Source organism: Microcebus murinus, chromosome 26 (genome assembly GCF_040939455.1).
Source record: "Microcebus murinus isolate Inina chromosome 26, M.murinus_Inina_mat1.0, whole genome shotgun sequence".
Lineage (NCBI taxonomy): Eukaryota > Metazoa > Chordata > Mammalia > Primates > Cheirogaleidae > Microcebus > Microcebus murinus.
In genome coordinates, this window is record NC_134129.1 from 17,734,974 (window position 1) to 17,752,377 (window position 17,404).

Below are 17,404 nucleotides of genomic sequence, written 5' to 3' on the forward strand. Positions count from 1 at the left end.
GTGACAGAGTGAGACTCTGTCTCAAAAAAAAAAAAAAAAAAAGAATAAGTTAAATCATTCAAAATTATATACTGGGTGTATATTAGAAAGGTGAATTGAGATATGATAGAATAAACTAGAAAGTGACTTGAAATTAATAAAATTATATTAAACTTAACTAATTGACCCATAAGTAGTATATCATTGTTTATCTGAATTTTTAAAAAAACCCTCAGCTATCTAAAATCAGTTCTGAAACAAGTTCTTAAAAATGAAGGAAATGAAGCAGGTTGTTTTTTTTTCCTGAAAAAATTGATTCTGAGTAGAAATTGATTACAAATTATTTTTATTGCTTTTCCAGGTGGTACCATAGAAATATTACCAGAAATCAGGCAGAACGTCTATTGAGACAAGAGGTAATTCAGTGTGATTTATAAACAAAACAAATTTATAACAAGTTCAGTGTTATTTATAAACAAATCTGTGAATAGTTTCAAAATTTCTCTGAGAGATCATTTCTAAAGACACTAACTGAAAAGATGCATTATTCCTTTGTTCTTTCTAGTTCTAAAATATTATTACAACTTCCTTCCTGCTACACATTTTCTGATAATTTGTAAACCATATGTATTTGTATCAGACCATGTTTTTCCTGGGCTTTCATCATACTTTCAGGAATATGTTTCTCCTGAAATGATTTTAACTCCAACATACTTCTGCCTCGAGTTACCCATATAATCTTTGAATCAAAGGCAGGCAAATAGACACTGGATTCTCATGAACTCACATTAGACTTATTAAAAACACGAATATAGGGGAATGTAAGTGATCCTAACCACTGACTCTTGGTCAACTTTTTTTTTTAAAGAAAAACAAAACCTGTTTAACAGTTTTTTGCAATACGAGCTTGTGATTTATGCTTGCTCTGTAAGTGGAAATCAGGATTGTTTTAAAGATTTAAGGTTGGGTATTTTTGAACACTCATCCAGGATGTAACAGCAAAGTTGAGTAAAGTATAACTGTTAAACAAGTTCTAGCTTTTTCTCAAGTTAGTTATATGTTGTAGGATGTACTTAAGCAGTTAAGTGCATTTAGGTTAAAAGCAGTTGAATTACGTTAAATGTTGCTATTATACCACAAGATATTGAACATTGTTTGGATGCATGTTGAAAGACATGCTTTTCTGTAAAACTCAATATAGGAGCTATGTCTACAATTAAAGTGAAACATTTTGGCATGTTTGTTAATTCTAGTTTCATTTAATAACCTGTAAGTTGAAGCTTTTTTTTTTTTTTTTTTTTTAAGTTAATGGGGAAATTTGAGACTCAATACCAATACTTTAGGATTTTGGTCTTGGTGTCGGTTCGAAATTCTGAGGCCTCGATTTAAGTCTTTCATTGTACTGTGATTTCCTTTTAGGTATATTGCGCTAAGTGAAACTTGTCAAATAAATCTTCCTTTTGAAGACAAAACAAAACACGAAAAACACGAATGTAGAAAAACTACATGGTGCTGCGGTTGTTCCTTTGTTCTTTGGAAACAAAGGCAAGAGTAGGGTAGCCGAAATAGCAAACTCAGATCAAAACTGCTCATTTAGGTCAAACCAAAACAAAACTGCATAGAGTTCAAATTTCCAACTGTCAGTAAATATTGACTTCGGGTAAAAGTAGAATCAAAACTAGAAACCCGGTAAGAGGGGTGTGTGTGTGTGTGTGTCATTGTGCACTGCTCTTGGATGTTGAGGAAATCTAGAAATGTCTTTTACATCTTATACTTTTGCACACGGTAGGAACTCAATAAAAGCTAAATGTCATCATTTCAAGTGGCTGTAAGAGTTGAAAAAAAAAATTGAGCAGGGAATGAGGCTTCTATCTTGGTAACTATCTGGAAGGAGAAAGAGAAGACTCTGCCTAATGTATTACGTTTACCTTGAGGGTCAGACCAATGCTGTTTGCGTTGTGTTGTTTTCTAGCACAGTGTAAATATTGTCAGCTCTTTATAAGTGTAAATTTTCATGAATTTAACAAGATTCTGAGATTTTTTTTCTTGCCCTTCATAATCATAAGTACACTTGGCAAAGCAGCAAGTTTTTTACAATGCCCAACAAACAAATCCAAACGGTGCAACATTCAAGGTTATTTGAAAGCAATTCGCAGTTTTATTGGAATCTCCCAAAGCATGTCAACAGGGATCCAATTCGTCACCTCACATGAAGCTTATCATGTTCTTCTTTTGCTCTTTCTCTTCCTCTTTCTCCCAGAGCCCTATCGCAGATAAAATGGTTCCCTTTGCTCTTCCCTTCAGACTCTCCCAAATTTTTTGTCACTCTATCCTTATCATTAACTCCAATCTCTTTTCCTAGTCCCTTCATTTCCAGATGTGTTTCTGTCTGCCATGTTGTCACTCTTCTGTCAGAATACAATCTTGTCGGTCTGCCTCAGAGTTCTTCCTCTTCATCAGCTATTTTTATCTATTGACCTGATCCATACAACAAAAAGAACTAAGTGGGCCAGGCCCGGTGGCTCACGCCTGTCATCCCAGCACTCTAGGAGGCCGAGGCGGGAGGATCGCTCGAGGTCAGGAGTTCGAAACCAGCCTGAGCAAGAGCGAGACCCCCGTCTCTACTATAAATAGAAAGAAATTAATTGGCCAGCTAAAAATATATAGAAAAAATTAGCCGGGCATGGTGGCGCGTGCCTGTAGTCCCAGCTACTCGGGAGGCTGAGGCAGGAGGATCGCTTGAGCCCAGGAGTTTGAGGTTGCTGTGAGCTAGGCTGCCGCCACAGCACTCACTCTAGCCCGGGCAACAAAGTGAGATTCTGTCTCAAAAAAAAACAGGAATGAGTCTTGCTTTGTTGCCCAGGCTAGAGTGAGTGCCGTGGTGTCAGCCTAGCTCACAGCAACCTCAAACTTCTGGGCTCAAGCGATCTTCCTGCCTCAGCCTCCTGAGTAGCTGGGACTACAGGCATGCACCACCATGCCTGGCTAATTTTTTCTCTATATATTAGTTGGCCAATTAATTTCTTTCTGTTTATAGTAGAGATGGGGGTCTTACTCTTGCTCAGGCTGGTCTCGAACTCTTGACCTCGAGCAATTCGCCCGCAGCCTCGGCCTCCTAGAGTGCTAGGATTATAGGCGTGAGCCACCTCGCCAGGCCCAATCTCATTCTTTATCTTAAAAATATAGTAAGTCACTGACTTATAAGAAGTCAGTGTACCTTTGGTTTTCATTACTGAGATGTAGGTTTGTCTCTCTTTCCAAGAAGGAATAAATTTGTACAATAAACGAATTGTTTTGCAGTCTAAAGAAGGTGCGTTTATTGTCAGAGATTCAAGACATTTGGGATCCTACACAATTTCCGTGTTTATAAGAGCTAGAAGGTAAGCAATTGTGGTTTCAGGGACTTTATTTATTTATTTATTAATTATTTCTTTTTGATACAGGGTCTCACTCTGTTGCCCAGGCTAGAGGGAGTGCCGTGGCGTCAGCCTAGCTCACAGCAACCTCCAACTCCTGGGCTCAAGTGATCCTCCTGCCTCAGCCTCCCCGAGTATCTGGGACTACAGGCATGCGCCACCATGCCCGGCTAATTTTTTCTATATATTATTAGTTGGCCAATTACTTTTATTTCTATTTATAGTAGAGACGGGAGTCTCGCTCTTGCTCAGGCTGGTTTCGAACTCCTGACCTTGAGCGATCCTCCCACCTCGGCCTCCCAGAGTGCTGGGATGACAGGCGTGAGCCACCGCGCGTGGCCGGTGACTTTAGACATAAGTCCTGGGACAATCTTTTTTAGGGAGCTATCATGACACAGAAGATACAAGCGAGAGGCTAGCATGGAAAAAAGATGGCTGGCCTGGAAGTCAGGAAAACTAGCCAGTCCACGATGTAGCCCTAACATGCTCTGTGTGATATTGGACAAGAGTCAACTTTGACCTCTCTTGACTTTCTCTTCTCAAGCATCAAGCCAAGGGGGTTGGATCCGTTGTAGAAGACACTGGTGGGGCATTCCTCCTCTCCCTTGGTTTTTTTTGGAGTTGACCTGCAGAGAATTCTCTTGCACTCGGAGAACTTCCTGTGTGTTTTTCTATCTGAAGAGGCTCTCTGGCTGGGGAACTTGTGGGCCCCATGGCCGGGCTGGAAGCGACATCCCAGGAGAATTTTTCCATCAATGAGAAGGGGAATTGGTGGAGAAACAGCTCAGCTTCTTTGCACTTTAGTGTGACAATTAGAAGCTGGGTCCCTCAGCCCCTCCCAGGTCCCTAGACGGATGGAGTGGCAGTTGCCCACGGTAGTAACCTGTTCAGGATCGCACCCTATATTGTTTTCGTCCCTTCCTTATTTCACATCTTCTCACAGTGCATTGGCTCATTCGTGTGGCCAATACTTGAGAGTCAATATTATGGTTACAAGTGTCCGTGATGAGCTCGACTTCTTCAGACACTGGTCTTGTCACTCAGACAACTTTGGCCAAAGTTGCGTTTGATTCCGAGGCCTCAATCATTTAGTGGAGGAGTTTTCCTGGGAGGATGAGACCCCTCATGAATTTGGGCCATCTGTCCTTCAGGGTAGCGCTGCTAGGATGACAGTTTTAGAACTGGAGTCCGGTTGAGTCCTAATGAGTTGGCTTCGTTCCAAAGTGACCTTTCGCTTGTCTACTAATTCCCATCTCATTGATCGCAGAGGTACGGAGGCCACCATAAAGCATTATCAGATCAAAAGGAATGACTCGGGACAGTGGTATGTGGCTGAAAGGCACCTCTTTCAATCAATCCCCGAGCTGATCTGGTACCACCAGCACAACGCGGCAGGTAAGTGAGGGTCAGGGAGGGAGGGTGGGAGGGTCAGGGAGCCAGGTCCCTGGCAGCCCACAGGACCAAATCTCTTTGCAGATAATGGCTTAACAGGGGTCCTCAAACTTTTTAAACAGGGGGCCAGGTCACTGTCCCACAGACCGTTGGAGAGTGCGCACTGTGGGCCCAGGACGAGTCGGCTGCTAAGCAGGACAGGCAGCAGCTGCTAAGCAGGACAGGCAGCGGTGGCAAGAACACCCAGAGGGCCAGATACATGTGCTAGCTAGGTGGCCCGCATGTGGCTCTTGGGCCGTAGTTTGAGGACGTCTGGCTTAAGAGCTTGAAATACAATCCCAGCACTCTGGGAGGCCGAGGTGGGCGGATTGCTCGAGATCAGGAGTTCAAAACCAGCCTGAGCAAGAGCGAGACCCCATCTCTACTATAAATAGAAAGACGTGAATTGGCCAACTAAAAATATATAGAAAAAATCAGCCGGGCATGGTGGCGCATGCCTGTAGTCCCAGCTACTCGGGAGGCTGAGGCAGGAGGATCGCTTGAGCCCAGGAGTCTGAGGTTGCTGTGAGCTAGGCTGACGCCACGGCACTCACTCTAGCCTGGGCAACAAAGCGAGACTCTGTCTCAAAAAAAAAAAAAAAAAAAGAGCTTGAAATACAACCTGTCTTGAAAAATTCTCTTCCACATCTATGCTTCTTTGTTTGGTTAAAAAAACAAGAGGTGACAGTGAAGCAAATGGCCACTCAATCATCATGCATTTGTTCAGGGAATTTACATAGGGGTAAATGTAATAGAATTTCAAACACTCTAAATAATGATGCTTCCAGGCCGGGCGCAGTGGCTCACGCCTGTAATCCTAGCACTCTGGGAGGCCAAGGCGGGAGGATCGCTCAAAGGTCAGGAGTTCGAGACCAGCCTGAGCAAGAGTTAGACCCCGTCTCTACCAAAAATAGAAATAAACTAATTGGCCAACTGAAAATATATAGAAAAAATATAATGATGCTTCCTTTTCTTTGCCTCTACAAATCTATCTGCTCCCTACTTTAGATAAATTATAATAGAAAATGACCCTTAAATCTTTCATTTCTCTGTTCTTACTTGTTTGGAGGACAGAAAAAGTGACAAAGAAAACAGCTTTTCACAGTTATGTTTTGGCCTAAATATATCAGAGGCATATTTAACCCACTCCCCTGGCCATTATTTGTAGTAATCGCTATTTGTGCAAACCTGTCATTTCAGGAAAGCTATAGGATTCCAGAAAGTTCCAACACAATTACAATCATATCTCTGGCCTTCAGCCTTCACCCAACCTGTGCTGGACCACTTCGAGCCCATGGGGGAATCTTATCTCAGCATTACAGAGTTTGGAACCTGCTGTAACCTTGCATATTATTTTGACTTCTTGTCATGCAGTGCCCTTTTTTTTTTTTTAGATTTCTCTCATGAAGTCATGTTGACAAAAAGAAAAATCCTTTTGGAAAAATCCCTCTTGGAAAGAGGTCACTTTTCCATTATACTAGTTCTATTCATAAATATCAGGAATGTATCCAGGGAAATTTTTATCCACTTATGGGATGAGTCTGTGTGAATATTCTAGATGGTCACTGGCAGTTTGGTTACGGGGGAGGGGCGAATGTCTGGATGGGGCGAGGGAGACCATGGCCGTTGCTGGAGAGAGGATCAGGACACCAGTGCTGAGTTTTCTCCTTCTCCTTCTTCTTTCCCATCCCTCAAAGAAAAAATTTAAGAAAGAGTGATTACGGTGATGAGGTTAAAAAAAAAAAAACGAGCTACATTAGCATGTGTAGACATGAAAAGATGTTAGTGATAAGCTAGGTTTGAAAAATAAGAAGTGTAGAGCAGTGTATTAAGAATAGAGGCCAGGCACGTAGGCTCACGCCTGCAATCCTAGCACTCTGGGAGTCCGAGGTGGGAGGATCGCTCAGGGTCAGGAGTTCGAGACCAGCCTGAGCAAGAGCGAGACCCCGTCTCTACTAAAAATAGAAAGAAGTTAATTGGCCAACTAAAAATATATAGAAAATATATAGAAATATATAGAAATATGTATAGAAAATATATAGAAATATATAGAGAAAATATATAGAAAATAAAAATATATAGAAAAAATCAGCCGGGCATAGTGGCACATGCCTGTAGTCCCAGCTACTTGGGAGGCTGAGGCAGGAGGATCACTAGCCCGGGCTACAGAGTGAGACTCTGTCTCAAAAAAAAAGAGTAGAGACAGGATCAAGATTTCCAACTGGACCCAGGTTCCTCCTCCCCAGAGAGGAACCAGAATAGTAGGCAGATTCTCACATTTTGAACAGACCATCTAGGAGAGAACTGTAGGGTTGACCAGGGAAACGACAGGAAGCATCCAAATGGGGTTAGGAGAGGATTCAGGGCAACTTGCCTATCTGGGGACTGGCTAACAGCCGGGAGAAACTTCTGGATGTTCTTATCCCAGAAACAAAGGCAAAACCCCGCCTTGATCCCTTTTCCCTTTAGGCATGGCTCTTGCAAGTCACACTTTGGGAAAAACATGTCCACACCTGCCACCTCTGCTTCCTCACTTTCGATTGGCTTTCTAAACATCTGAGACCTGGCGTCTGCCTCCACCACTCCGTGTTTTTACTGCAGACCCCCACGTGGCTACGTAGGGATGGGATGTTTTCTAGTCCTCGTGTGTTCAGCTCCTCTCTGCTACATCTGGCAGTGTCGCTCCCTGAATGTCCCGCCCTGCTCTCTAGATGGTTTGACGCCGCCATCCTTTCTTGGTCTTCTCTATCTCAGATTATACCAAGTGGGTCTTTGCAATGGGTCTTGCTTCTCTCTCCTTGAACATTGATATTCTGCAAGGACCCATTCCTGATCACTTTCCTTCTCACCCTGGGCCTTTCCCTTTGCATAACTCTTCTGCCTGGTAGACACAGGCACTTGCCATCCCAAAGCTCCTGAACTTCAATGACAAAGTAGAATGCTCCATCTTGTACCATCAGTCTCCCTCCAGTCTCCTCTTTCTGTTTCTCTCTCTGGCAAAGACACCATCATCCCGCCAATTACAGGGGCTAGATCCATGGGAGTTAAATAGATGTTTCTGTTCCTTGTTGACACCTAGCTTCTGATTAATTGTCAAGTGCAATTAATTTCATTTCCTAAATGTATCTCTTATAGATAGATCCCTGCCTCTTCTCGCCTCGGAGTGCTGCCCTAATCATTGCTCGCTTTGTCAGTTGCAATGGCTTCCTAACTGGTCTCATTGTCTCCAAGGTTGGATCTACCCTCAATCCATTTCTAAGCTGGTGCCAGAATGATCTTTCAGCACTGTCAATCCGACTGTGCCCTCCCATTTGGAGCCTTTCAATGGCTCCTCTCACCTGCAGGACAATGGAATGCACCTGTGTGTGGCTTATAAAGCTCATCATAACCAGAATACTGCCTACCTCATGAGTATAATGTCTTGTCTCTCCCTACCCCTGCATTTTTTTTGAGACAGAGTCTCACTTTGTTGCCCAGGCTAGAGTGAGTGCCCTGGCGTCAGCCTACCTCACAGCAACCTCAAACTCCTGGGCTCAAGCCATCCTCCTGCCTCAGCCTCCCCTGAGTATCTGGGACCACAGGCATGCGCCACCATGCCCAGATAATTTTATATATATATATATATATATATATATATATATATATATTAGTTGGCCAATTAATTTCTTTCTATTTCTAGTAGAGATGGGGTCTTGCTCTTGCTCAGGCTGGTTTTGAACTCCTGACCTCAAACTATCCTCCTGCCTTGGCCTCCCAGAGTGCTAGATTAACAGGCATGAGCCACCGCGCCTGGCCACCCCCTGCATTTTGCTCCGGTTCCCACCATCATGCTTGGGAAAATGGGTGCAAACAAACACTGTTGGTGGTTGAATGAATTAGTACAGCCTTTCTGGACACCCTTTGCCTTGGAAATCACAGTTTATAAGGTGATCATTTGATGGGTACATACAATAGAGAAATCTTGGAAACAACTTTAAGGTTCTGTTTATGGTCATTGACATATATCAATTACATGCTCAGCACATAAACCTTATAACAAAACATTTGCATTTCTATAAAACATGTTGGATATGTATACCCTTTGACTATGGATATAGAGATTTTTGCAAAGATGTTCAGCAAAATGCTAACTGGGTATTTCTGCATACTAAGATTTTGTAAGGCATTTTTTTTTTTGGTTATCTTTATGCTTTTTCTTTTTAGCTTCTTTTATTAATGAATATTTTTTTTTTATTTTGACATATTATGGGGGTACAAATTTTAAGGTTTCAATAAATGCCCTTCCCCCCTCCTGTTTTTAGCTTCTTTAAATCGTGTACAAGAAGCACATATTATTTTATGAAAAGTAGTTTTCAAATGGGAAAAATAATCAGACTAACTTGTAGAACAATTTTTTTTTGCCTAAGTATTTAAAGAATGGTATTATCTTCTAGTCTGTTTAGTTTTTTCTTCTATATTAGCAACCAGGCTTGAAATGTTGGTTTTTCTTTCTCCTTAGGTCTCCTGACCCGTCTCAGATATCCTGTTGGGCTGATGGGCAGCTGCTTACCGGCCACGGCTGGTTTTAGCTACGGTATAGTATGCAGGCGTGCGGAAGTACAATGCCAAACCCAGTAAAGAATTTACGCCAAGTTTCCTATAGGCTTTCTAAATTCTCAGCTCTTTTGAAGTGTGTATCTAGAAACATTTGTCCCCAAAGTTTAAATTCCCCTCCTGTGAGATGTTTAAATATACACATCTCATAAGCGCAATTTAAACTTTGGGGAGAAATCTTTCAGTTTTACTTCTGATTTCATTATACATTAGTAGGAACATTAATCTATTATAAGTTACAGTTATTTTATTTATTTATTTATTTATTTATTTTTTTTATTTTAGGTCAATGCTGAGGTTGAGAAGTTATTTTTATTTGAATGTTTTGCCTCTTGCTCTCTGGTTACAAGAGTGGCTTGGAAATGCTACCCCCAAGAGAAGCTACAGAAAAGAGCTGCTAAAAGTGTTTTCTTCACTTTTATTTTATTTTTTTTCAGATAGAACTTGCACAAAGTTTAATTTGAATCACTTTCTTGCAAATACGGTATTTGTATATCTGTGAGAATCAATAAGTACCAGTGAATCCTGTTGTTTAATTTGGTGACATTTTATTCCTTTAAATATCTCTCATTGGCCGGGCGCGGTGGCTCAAGCCTGTAATCCCAGCACTCTGGGAGGCCGAGGCAGGCGGATTGCTTGAGGTCAGGAGTTCGAAACCAGCTTGAGCAAGCATAAGACCCCCATCTCTACTAAAAATAGAAAGAAATTAATTGGCCAACTAATATATATAGAAAAAATCAGCCGGGCATGGTGGTGCATGCCTGTAGTCCCAGCTACTCGGGAGGCTGAGGCAGGAGGATCGCTTGAGCCCCGGAATTTGAGGTCGCTGTGAGCTAGGCTGACGCCACGGCACTCACTTTAACCTGGGCAATAAAGTAATAATTATATATAAATATATAATAATTATATATATAAATATATATAAATATATATATCTCATTAATGGGGCTCAGGATATACTGAGAAACAAAAACCCCTGATAACACAATTATATTGTGTAACAAGTAACTGGGATTCAGGGTCCCATTAGGTTAATTGGGATGGAAGGATGATTTCAGGCTGTTCTTGGTTTCTGGATCATTCCTCTGCCCCATAGACACCATATACAATAAATAGTCCCACTTAAATAGCAATTTATTTAAGTTCAACGCGGTCACTTTTAATTCCTTAAAAATAAACTTTTCACATTTTTAAGCATATGGAACGGTGCCCAATTCGTAAGCTTGGTTTGTTCTGCCCGGTTTTAACTGCTTTGCATGGATGGAGCCAGACGCAGGCCACTCTTTGGCATCTAGCTTCTTCCTCTCGTTGCGTGTGTGGATGTCACGCGTGGCGTTGGGCACAGCAGGTGCACTTCGTTGTGCTGTAGTAGTGCGTTGTGTCACTACATCACGGTGGCTTCTGTACATGGGCATTTGGGCTGTCACCAGTTTTTGACTCTCACAAATCATATTGTTCTGAACATTCCTGTGTGTCTTTTGATGGCGTGGAGTGTCAACTTATGCCCCGACGTTCCTCGGCTCCATGCTTACGTGAAGAATTTGCTGGGCCTTAGGGAGTACACATGCTCAGATTTAGTAGATACAGTCAATTTTCCAAAGGGCTCATGCCAAATTGCACTCCTGTCAACTAAGTATAAGAGTTCCAGTGGGGGGGGGAAATGGGCATTTATTGAAACCTTAAAATCTGTACCCCCATAATATGCTGAAATAAAAAAAAAAAAAGCAAAAAAAAAAAAAAAAAAAAGAGTTCCAGTAGCTCCATACCTTTGCCCTTGCCAATATTTAGTATTCTAATCCTTGTTGGTTTTTTTGTTTGTTTGGTTTTCATTTTTTTTTTTTTACATTTTAGCCAGTCGGATGAGTGTGTAGTAGTATCTCATGATGGTCTAAATTTGCATTTCTCTGCTGACTATTTTGATCAACTTGGTTTAGTGGCCGTTGGAATATTCTCTTTGTGAGGGAATACTCCATTCAAACTTCTTACCCTTAACAAGTTGGGTTATATGTCTTTTTCTAATTTATGTATTTATATTCAGAATACATAGGAATTCTTTGTTGGTTATGGTTTAGAAATATCTTCTCTTCAGAAGACAATTGCCTATCTGCAGAAAGAAAAAAATATAAAATATTAAATTGTTAAAATTAAAAAAAAAAAAGAAATATCTTCTCCTAGTCTATGCCTTAACTGTTTACCATCTCAATGGGTTTTTTTTTTTTTTCTTTTTGAGACAGAGTCTCACTGTGTTGCCCAGGCTAGAGTGAGTGCCGTGGCGTCAGCCTAGCTCACAGCAACCTCCAACTCCTGGGCTCAAGCGATCCTCCTGCCTCAGCCTCCCGAGTAGCTGGGACTACAGGCATGTGCCACCATGCCCGGCTCATTTTTTCTATATATTTTTAGATGTCCAATTAATTTCTTTCTATTTTTTTTTTTTAGTAGAGACAGGGTCTCAATCTTGCTCAGGTTGGTTTCGAACTCCTGACCTTGAGCGATCCTCCCGCCTGGGCCTCCCAGAGTGCTAGGATTACAGGTGTGAGCCACTGTGCCTGGCCTCAATGGGGTATTTTTGATGAACAGTTTTATGAAGTGTAACTTATCAATATTTCTTTTTATGGTTATATTCTGTTGCATAAATCTACACCAGTTCCAAGGTCAGGAATATATACCCCCATGTTACTTTTAAAACACACCTGCTACAGGGAGGCAGAATGCTTTGCACAGTGGGTACAGGCGCTATCAGCCTTTATAATTCTTTTAGCTGCATTATGCTAAAGGTCCAGCAGATGGTGGTGTTGCTACATAAAAAGTAGATGCTAAAAAGAAGATTTGATAGTTTTCAAACAGCGCTATTTTAAAAAGTTTTTTTTTTTTTTTTTTTTTGAGTAGTTTGAGAAACGTAGAGTAAAAAATTTAACTTCAGGCCGGGCACGGTGGTTCGTGCCTATAATCCTAGCACTCTGGGAGGCCGAGGCGGGAGGATCGCTCCAGGTTAGGAGTTCGAAACCAGCCTGAGCAAGAGCAAGACACTGTGTCTACTGAAAATAGAAAAAAGCCAGGGGGGCAGTGGCTCACGCCTGTAATCCTATCACTTCAGGAGGCCAAGGCGGGACGATCGCTTGAGCTCAGGAGTTGGAAACCAGCCTGAGCAAGAGCAAGATCCCATCTGTACTAAAAAACAGAAAAAAAAATTAGCCAAACAACTAAAAATGGAAAAAATTAACCGGGCATGGTAGCGCATGCTTATAGTCCCAGCTACTGGGGAGGCTGAGGCAGGAGGATCGCTTGAGCCCAGGAGTTTGAGGTTGCTGTGAGCTAGGCTGACGCCATGGCACTCACTCTAGCCTGGGTAACAAAGCGAGACTCTGTCTCAAAAAAAAAATAATAAAAAAAAAAAATTAACTTCAAATATACTCTTAGATGTATGTGGGTTAGAATTCTAACACTGAATATGTTTGTTAGACAAATTGATCCGACTTTTTCCTAAGGCATCAAGGAAGAAAAGCCCTTTAGGGCTGGAGTGAGAACAGTAGAGGCAACTGAAATGGGGAAAAAGGGTATTACAGGTGTTATTTGCTTTACAAGTTTACTCACGAGGACAAAAACAGACTGGTGACATAAACATTTGAGGTCCCAGGCCTAGTTTTGGTAGGTTTCCTTTTAAAAAATGTGCAGGCCGGGCGCGGTGGCTCAAGCCTGTAATCCTAGCACTCTGGGAGGCCGAGGCAGGCGGATTGCTCGAGGTCAGGAGTTCGAAACCAGCCTGAGCAAGAGCAAGACCCCGTCTCTACTATAAATAGAAAGAAATTAATTGGCCAACTAATATATATATATATAAAATTAGCCGGGCATGGTGGCGCATGCCTGTAGTCCCAGCTACTCGGGAGGCTGAGGCAGGAGGATTGCTTGAGCCCAGGAGTTGGAGGTTGCTGTGAGCGAGGCTGACGCCACGGCACTCACTCTAGCCTGGGCAACAAAGCGAGACTCTGTCTCAAAAAAAAAAAAAAAAAAAAAAATGTGCAGAAATGTGTTTCATCGTGTCTGTCTTTGAGAACAGAGAGTGTGTATTGATATCCACAATTTGTTGTATTTTCATTCCTCGCCAAGTAAGTCAAGTTCGTATTTTAAAACCCAAATTCTTGAATTTCATGTCTAAGCCACAATCTGCATCTTAAAGATGGTTCCAGATCCTCTCTGCTCGTTTGTTAATTTTTTTGAACCTCTCTGTGAAATAGGATCTAGGTAATTTCCTAAATTTTTTCCAGCTCTAAAATTGTAACATCATTTTCCCTCCTTGTAACATGGATGTTTTTTTTTTGTTTTTTTTTTTTCACTTTTCCAGAAAAGTGGGAGATAGATCCGTCTGAGCTGGCTTTTGTGAAGGAGATTGGAAGTGGCCAGTTTGGGCTGGTCCATTTGGGTGAGTGGCGAGCGCATGTGCAGGTGGCTATCAAAGCCATCAACGAAGGCGCCATGTCCGAAGAGGATTTCATTGAAGAAGCTAAAGTGATGATGTGAGTACAAACAGCACCCACATAAATATCACACGCTGTCCTGGTGTCAGAAAGAACACGGGGACTTTGGAGTCTGAAATACCTGGATTTGAGCCCCAACTCTGCCCAGGCTAGTTGTATAACCCCAGGCAGATTATCTGATCTATCCGTGACCTGGGTGAGTTCTCTCACTTTTCCAGGCCTTGATTTCCACATCTGTAAAATGGGGATAACAGTATCTACCTCACTGGACCAATGAGTGAATTCAATCTATGAAAGTGACAAGCCAGTGTGTCCTTTTCAGCTCAATAATGGGTGTTTGGCCGGGCGAGGTGGCTCACGCCTGTCATCCTAGCACTCCGGGAGGCCGAGGCGGGAGGATTGCTTGAGCTCAGGAGTTCGAGACCAGCCTGAGCAAGAGTGAGACCCCTGTCTCTACTATAAATAGAAAGAAACTAATTGGCCAACTAAAAATATATAGAAAAAATTAGCCGGGTATAGTGGCACATGCCTGTAGTCCCAGCTACTCGGGAGGCTGAGGCAGGAGGATCGCTTGAGCCCAGGAGTTGGAGGCTGCTGTGAGCGAGGCTGATGTCACGGTACTCTAGCCTGGGCAACCCAAGGGAAAAAAAAAAAAAAGACTTGATGATAAATTGAATGTGGCAGGTAGGGGAAGGACACTAGAGGAGACAAGATGACACGCCGAGGTTTGGGTATATACTGTCAGGCAGAGGTTGGCACTGGTTTTTCAACTGGCAGAAGACTAAATAGGTTCAGGGGAAAAAAATCAGGAATTCTGCTCTGGGCATGTTGGATTGGAGAGGCCTATTATTAGAAAGCCAAGTGTGACCAAGAGTTCAGGCAAATATATGGGTCTAGGGTTCAGGAGCAAGGTCAGTATGGAGAGTATTAATTTGCAAGTGATCATCAGAGATGATATTTAAAACCCTGAAACTTGATGCAATCACTTAGGAAAGAGAATAATTAGCAAAGGAGAACTGGAGAAGCCTGCAAAGGGGTCTGAGAATTCATTTAAAAATTCACATTTATGTAATCCTAGCACTCTGGGAGGCTGAGGCGGGCAGATTGCTCAAGGTCAGGAGTTCGAGACCAGCCTGAGCAAGAGCAAGACCCCATCTCTACTATAAATAGAAATTAATTGGCCAACTAATATATATAGAAAAAAATTAGCCGGGCATGGTGGCGCATGCCTGTAGTCCCAGCTACTCGGGAGGCTGAGGCAGGAGGATCGCTTGGAGTTTGAGGTTGCTGTGAGCTAGGCTGACGCCATGGCACTCTAGCCTGGGCAACAGAGTGAGACTCTGACTCAAAAAAACAAAATACAATAAAATAATAATAAAAAAGAAAGTGCATCCCTTAACTGAAAGTACACTTTATGAATTTGAAAGGTAAATCAGACAAAATATATATGAATATATATATATATATATCTTCAAATTAAAATCATGTTTAGGTTTTTGAATGCCTCTCTTCCTCCATGAACTGGAGTGTTTTCAAAAACTAATTTTATGGGAATGTGTCAGTAATCACTCCTACACATTAAGGTATTAGAAATAATCTTCCCGAGTCTCTAATTTTATTTTACCTTTAAGAATGAAAAGGAGAAGAGGTAACTTTTCGAGGTGCTTTGAAAAATTTTACTAACAGAGAATTGGCTTATTATACATCTTCTAAAATTCCAGCCCTTAATTTGAATATTATATTTCATGATGACAAGTTGGCATAAAAGGCCTTTCGAGATTGAATATTCTATTCCCCAGAAGAAACAATAAGCTTTTCAAGTCTAGATGATTGGAAAGTTCTGGGTGTGTTTTAGTACACAGAATTCAAGGACTTTTCGTGTGTGTGTGTGCTTGATTACTAAACACAAAGCAAGTTGGAAACTTGTTCTTTGTCTAAAAAAAAAAGACACAATGCAAGGTTTCATGTTGATAAGTGTTTTTTAGTCTCCAACTTAATCTAAAAGTTTCATTTCTAATGGCTTTGTTCTTTAGAATTTCATTTTCATTTTTTTATGTGCATAAATCACTCTTTTCTCCCTCCTGTCTGTCTGGAGGTGTTTTTGTTTTTTTTTATCTGCACAGCTGCAGTTAGGAAAGTTTGCATTCAAGGAACATGAAGGAAGTCTATGAGACTGGGCAGGGAGAAATAGTAAAGAGCAAACCAAAGGCTTACAAAGTGAAGGGGAGAAAAATAAAATTCTGACAAGTAGAATACGGGGCACATAATGTTCTAGATCCACAGTGGCTTTGGAAGTACTGCTTAAATTCTTTTTTTTTTTTTTTTTTAATTTCAGAATATTATGGGGGTACAAATGTTTTGGTTACATGAATGGGCCCCTGTGCCATTTGAGTCGAAGTTGTAAGTGTGCCCGTCACCAAGATAGCATGTACTGTATCTGTTAGGTGTGAATTTACCCTTCCTCTTCTCCCCCCTTCCTCCAGCTTGGTTTTTGCTGAGGTTTACTATCATGTGTGCTCATGAGTGTTGATTGATTAGTTCCAATTTAATGGTGAGTGCATGTGGTGTTTGGTTTTCCATTCTTGGGATACTTCACTTAGTAGTATGGGCTCCAGCTCCATCCAGGATAATACAAGAGGTGGCTAGTTCATCATGATTTTTATGGCTGTGTAATATTCCATGGTATATGCATATACCGCATTTTATTAATCCACTCATGTATCAATGGGCACCAGGGTTGTTTCCACATCTTTGCAATTGTGAATTGTGCTGCTATAAACATTTGAGTGTAAGTGTCTTTTCGTTTTTGTTTTTTTTTTGTTTTTGTTTTTGTTTTTGTTTTTTGTTTTTTGTTTTTTTTTTTTTTGAGACAGAGTCTCGCTTTGTTGCCCAGGCTAGAGTGAGTGCCGTGGTGGCGTCAGCCTAGCTCACAGCAACCTCAAACTCCCGGGCTCGAGCGATCCTCCTGCCTCAGCCTCCCGAGTAGCTGGGACCACAGGCATGCGCCACCATGCCCTGCCAATTTTTCCCATATATATCAGTTGGCCAATTAATTTCTTTCTATTTATAGTAGAGACGGGTCCCGCTCCTGCTCAGGCTGGTTTTGAACTCCTGACCTTGAGCAATCCGCCCACCTCGGCCTCCCAAGAGCTAGGATTACAGGCGTGAGCCACAGCGCCCGGCCCGTTTTTGTTTTTTTTAATAAATTCTTTTCTTTTTTTTTTTGAGACAGAGTCTCACTCTGTTGCCCAGGCCAGAGTGCTGTGGCATCAGCCTAGCTCACAGCAACCTCCAACTCCTGGGTTCAAGCAATCCTCCTGCCTCAGCCTCCCGAGTAGCTGGGACTACAGGCATGCGCCACCATGTCCGGCTCATTTTTTCTATGTATTTTTAGTTGGCCGATTAATTTCTTTCTATTTTTAGTAGAGACGGGGTCTCTCTCTTGCTCAGGCTGGTCTCGAACTCCTGACCTTTGAGCGATCCTCCCACCTCGGCCTCCCAGAGTGCTAGGAT

General features: G+C 41.9%; 1 protein-coding gene across 2 annotated transcripts in view; it reads left to right on the forward strand.

The window, feature by feature from the left end:
- Positions 1-17,404, forward strand: part of TXK (TXK tyrosine kinase) — a 46,028-nt gene that overhangs the window by 19,677 nt on the left and 8,947 nt on the right. For both annotated transcript variants that reach the window (XM_075997754.1, XM_075997756.1), the window contains 5 exons: positions 341-395; positions 3,280-3,359; positions 4,663-4,790; positions 9,325-9,399; positions 13,759-13,930. In XM_075997754.1, the coding sequence (XP_075853869.1) occupies positions 341-395; positions 3,280-3,359; positions 4,663-4,790; positions 9,325-9,399; positions 13,759-13,930 (510 nt within the window). The remainder of the gene's footprint in view (positions 1-340; positions 396-3,279; positions 3,360-4,662; positions 4,791-9,324; positions 9,400-13,758; positions 13,931-17,404) is intronic.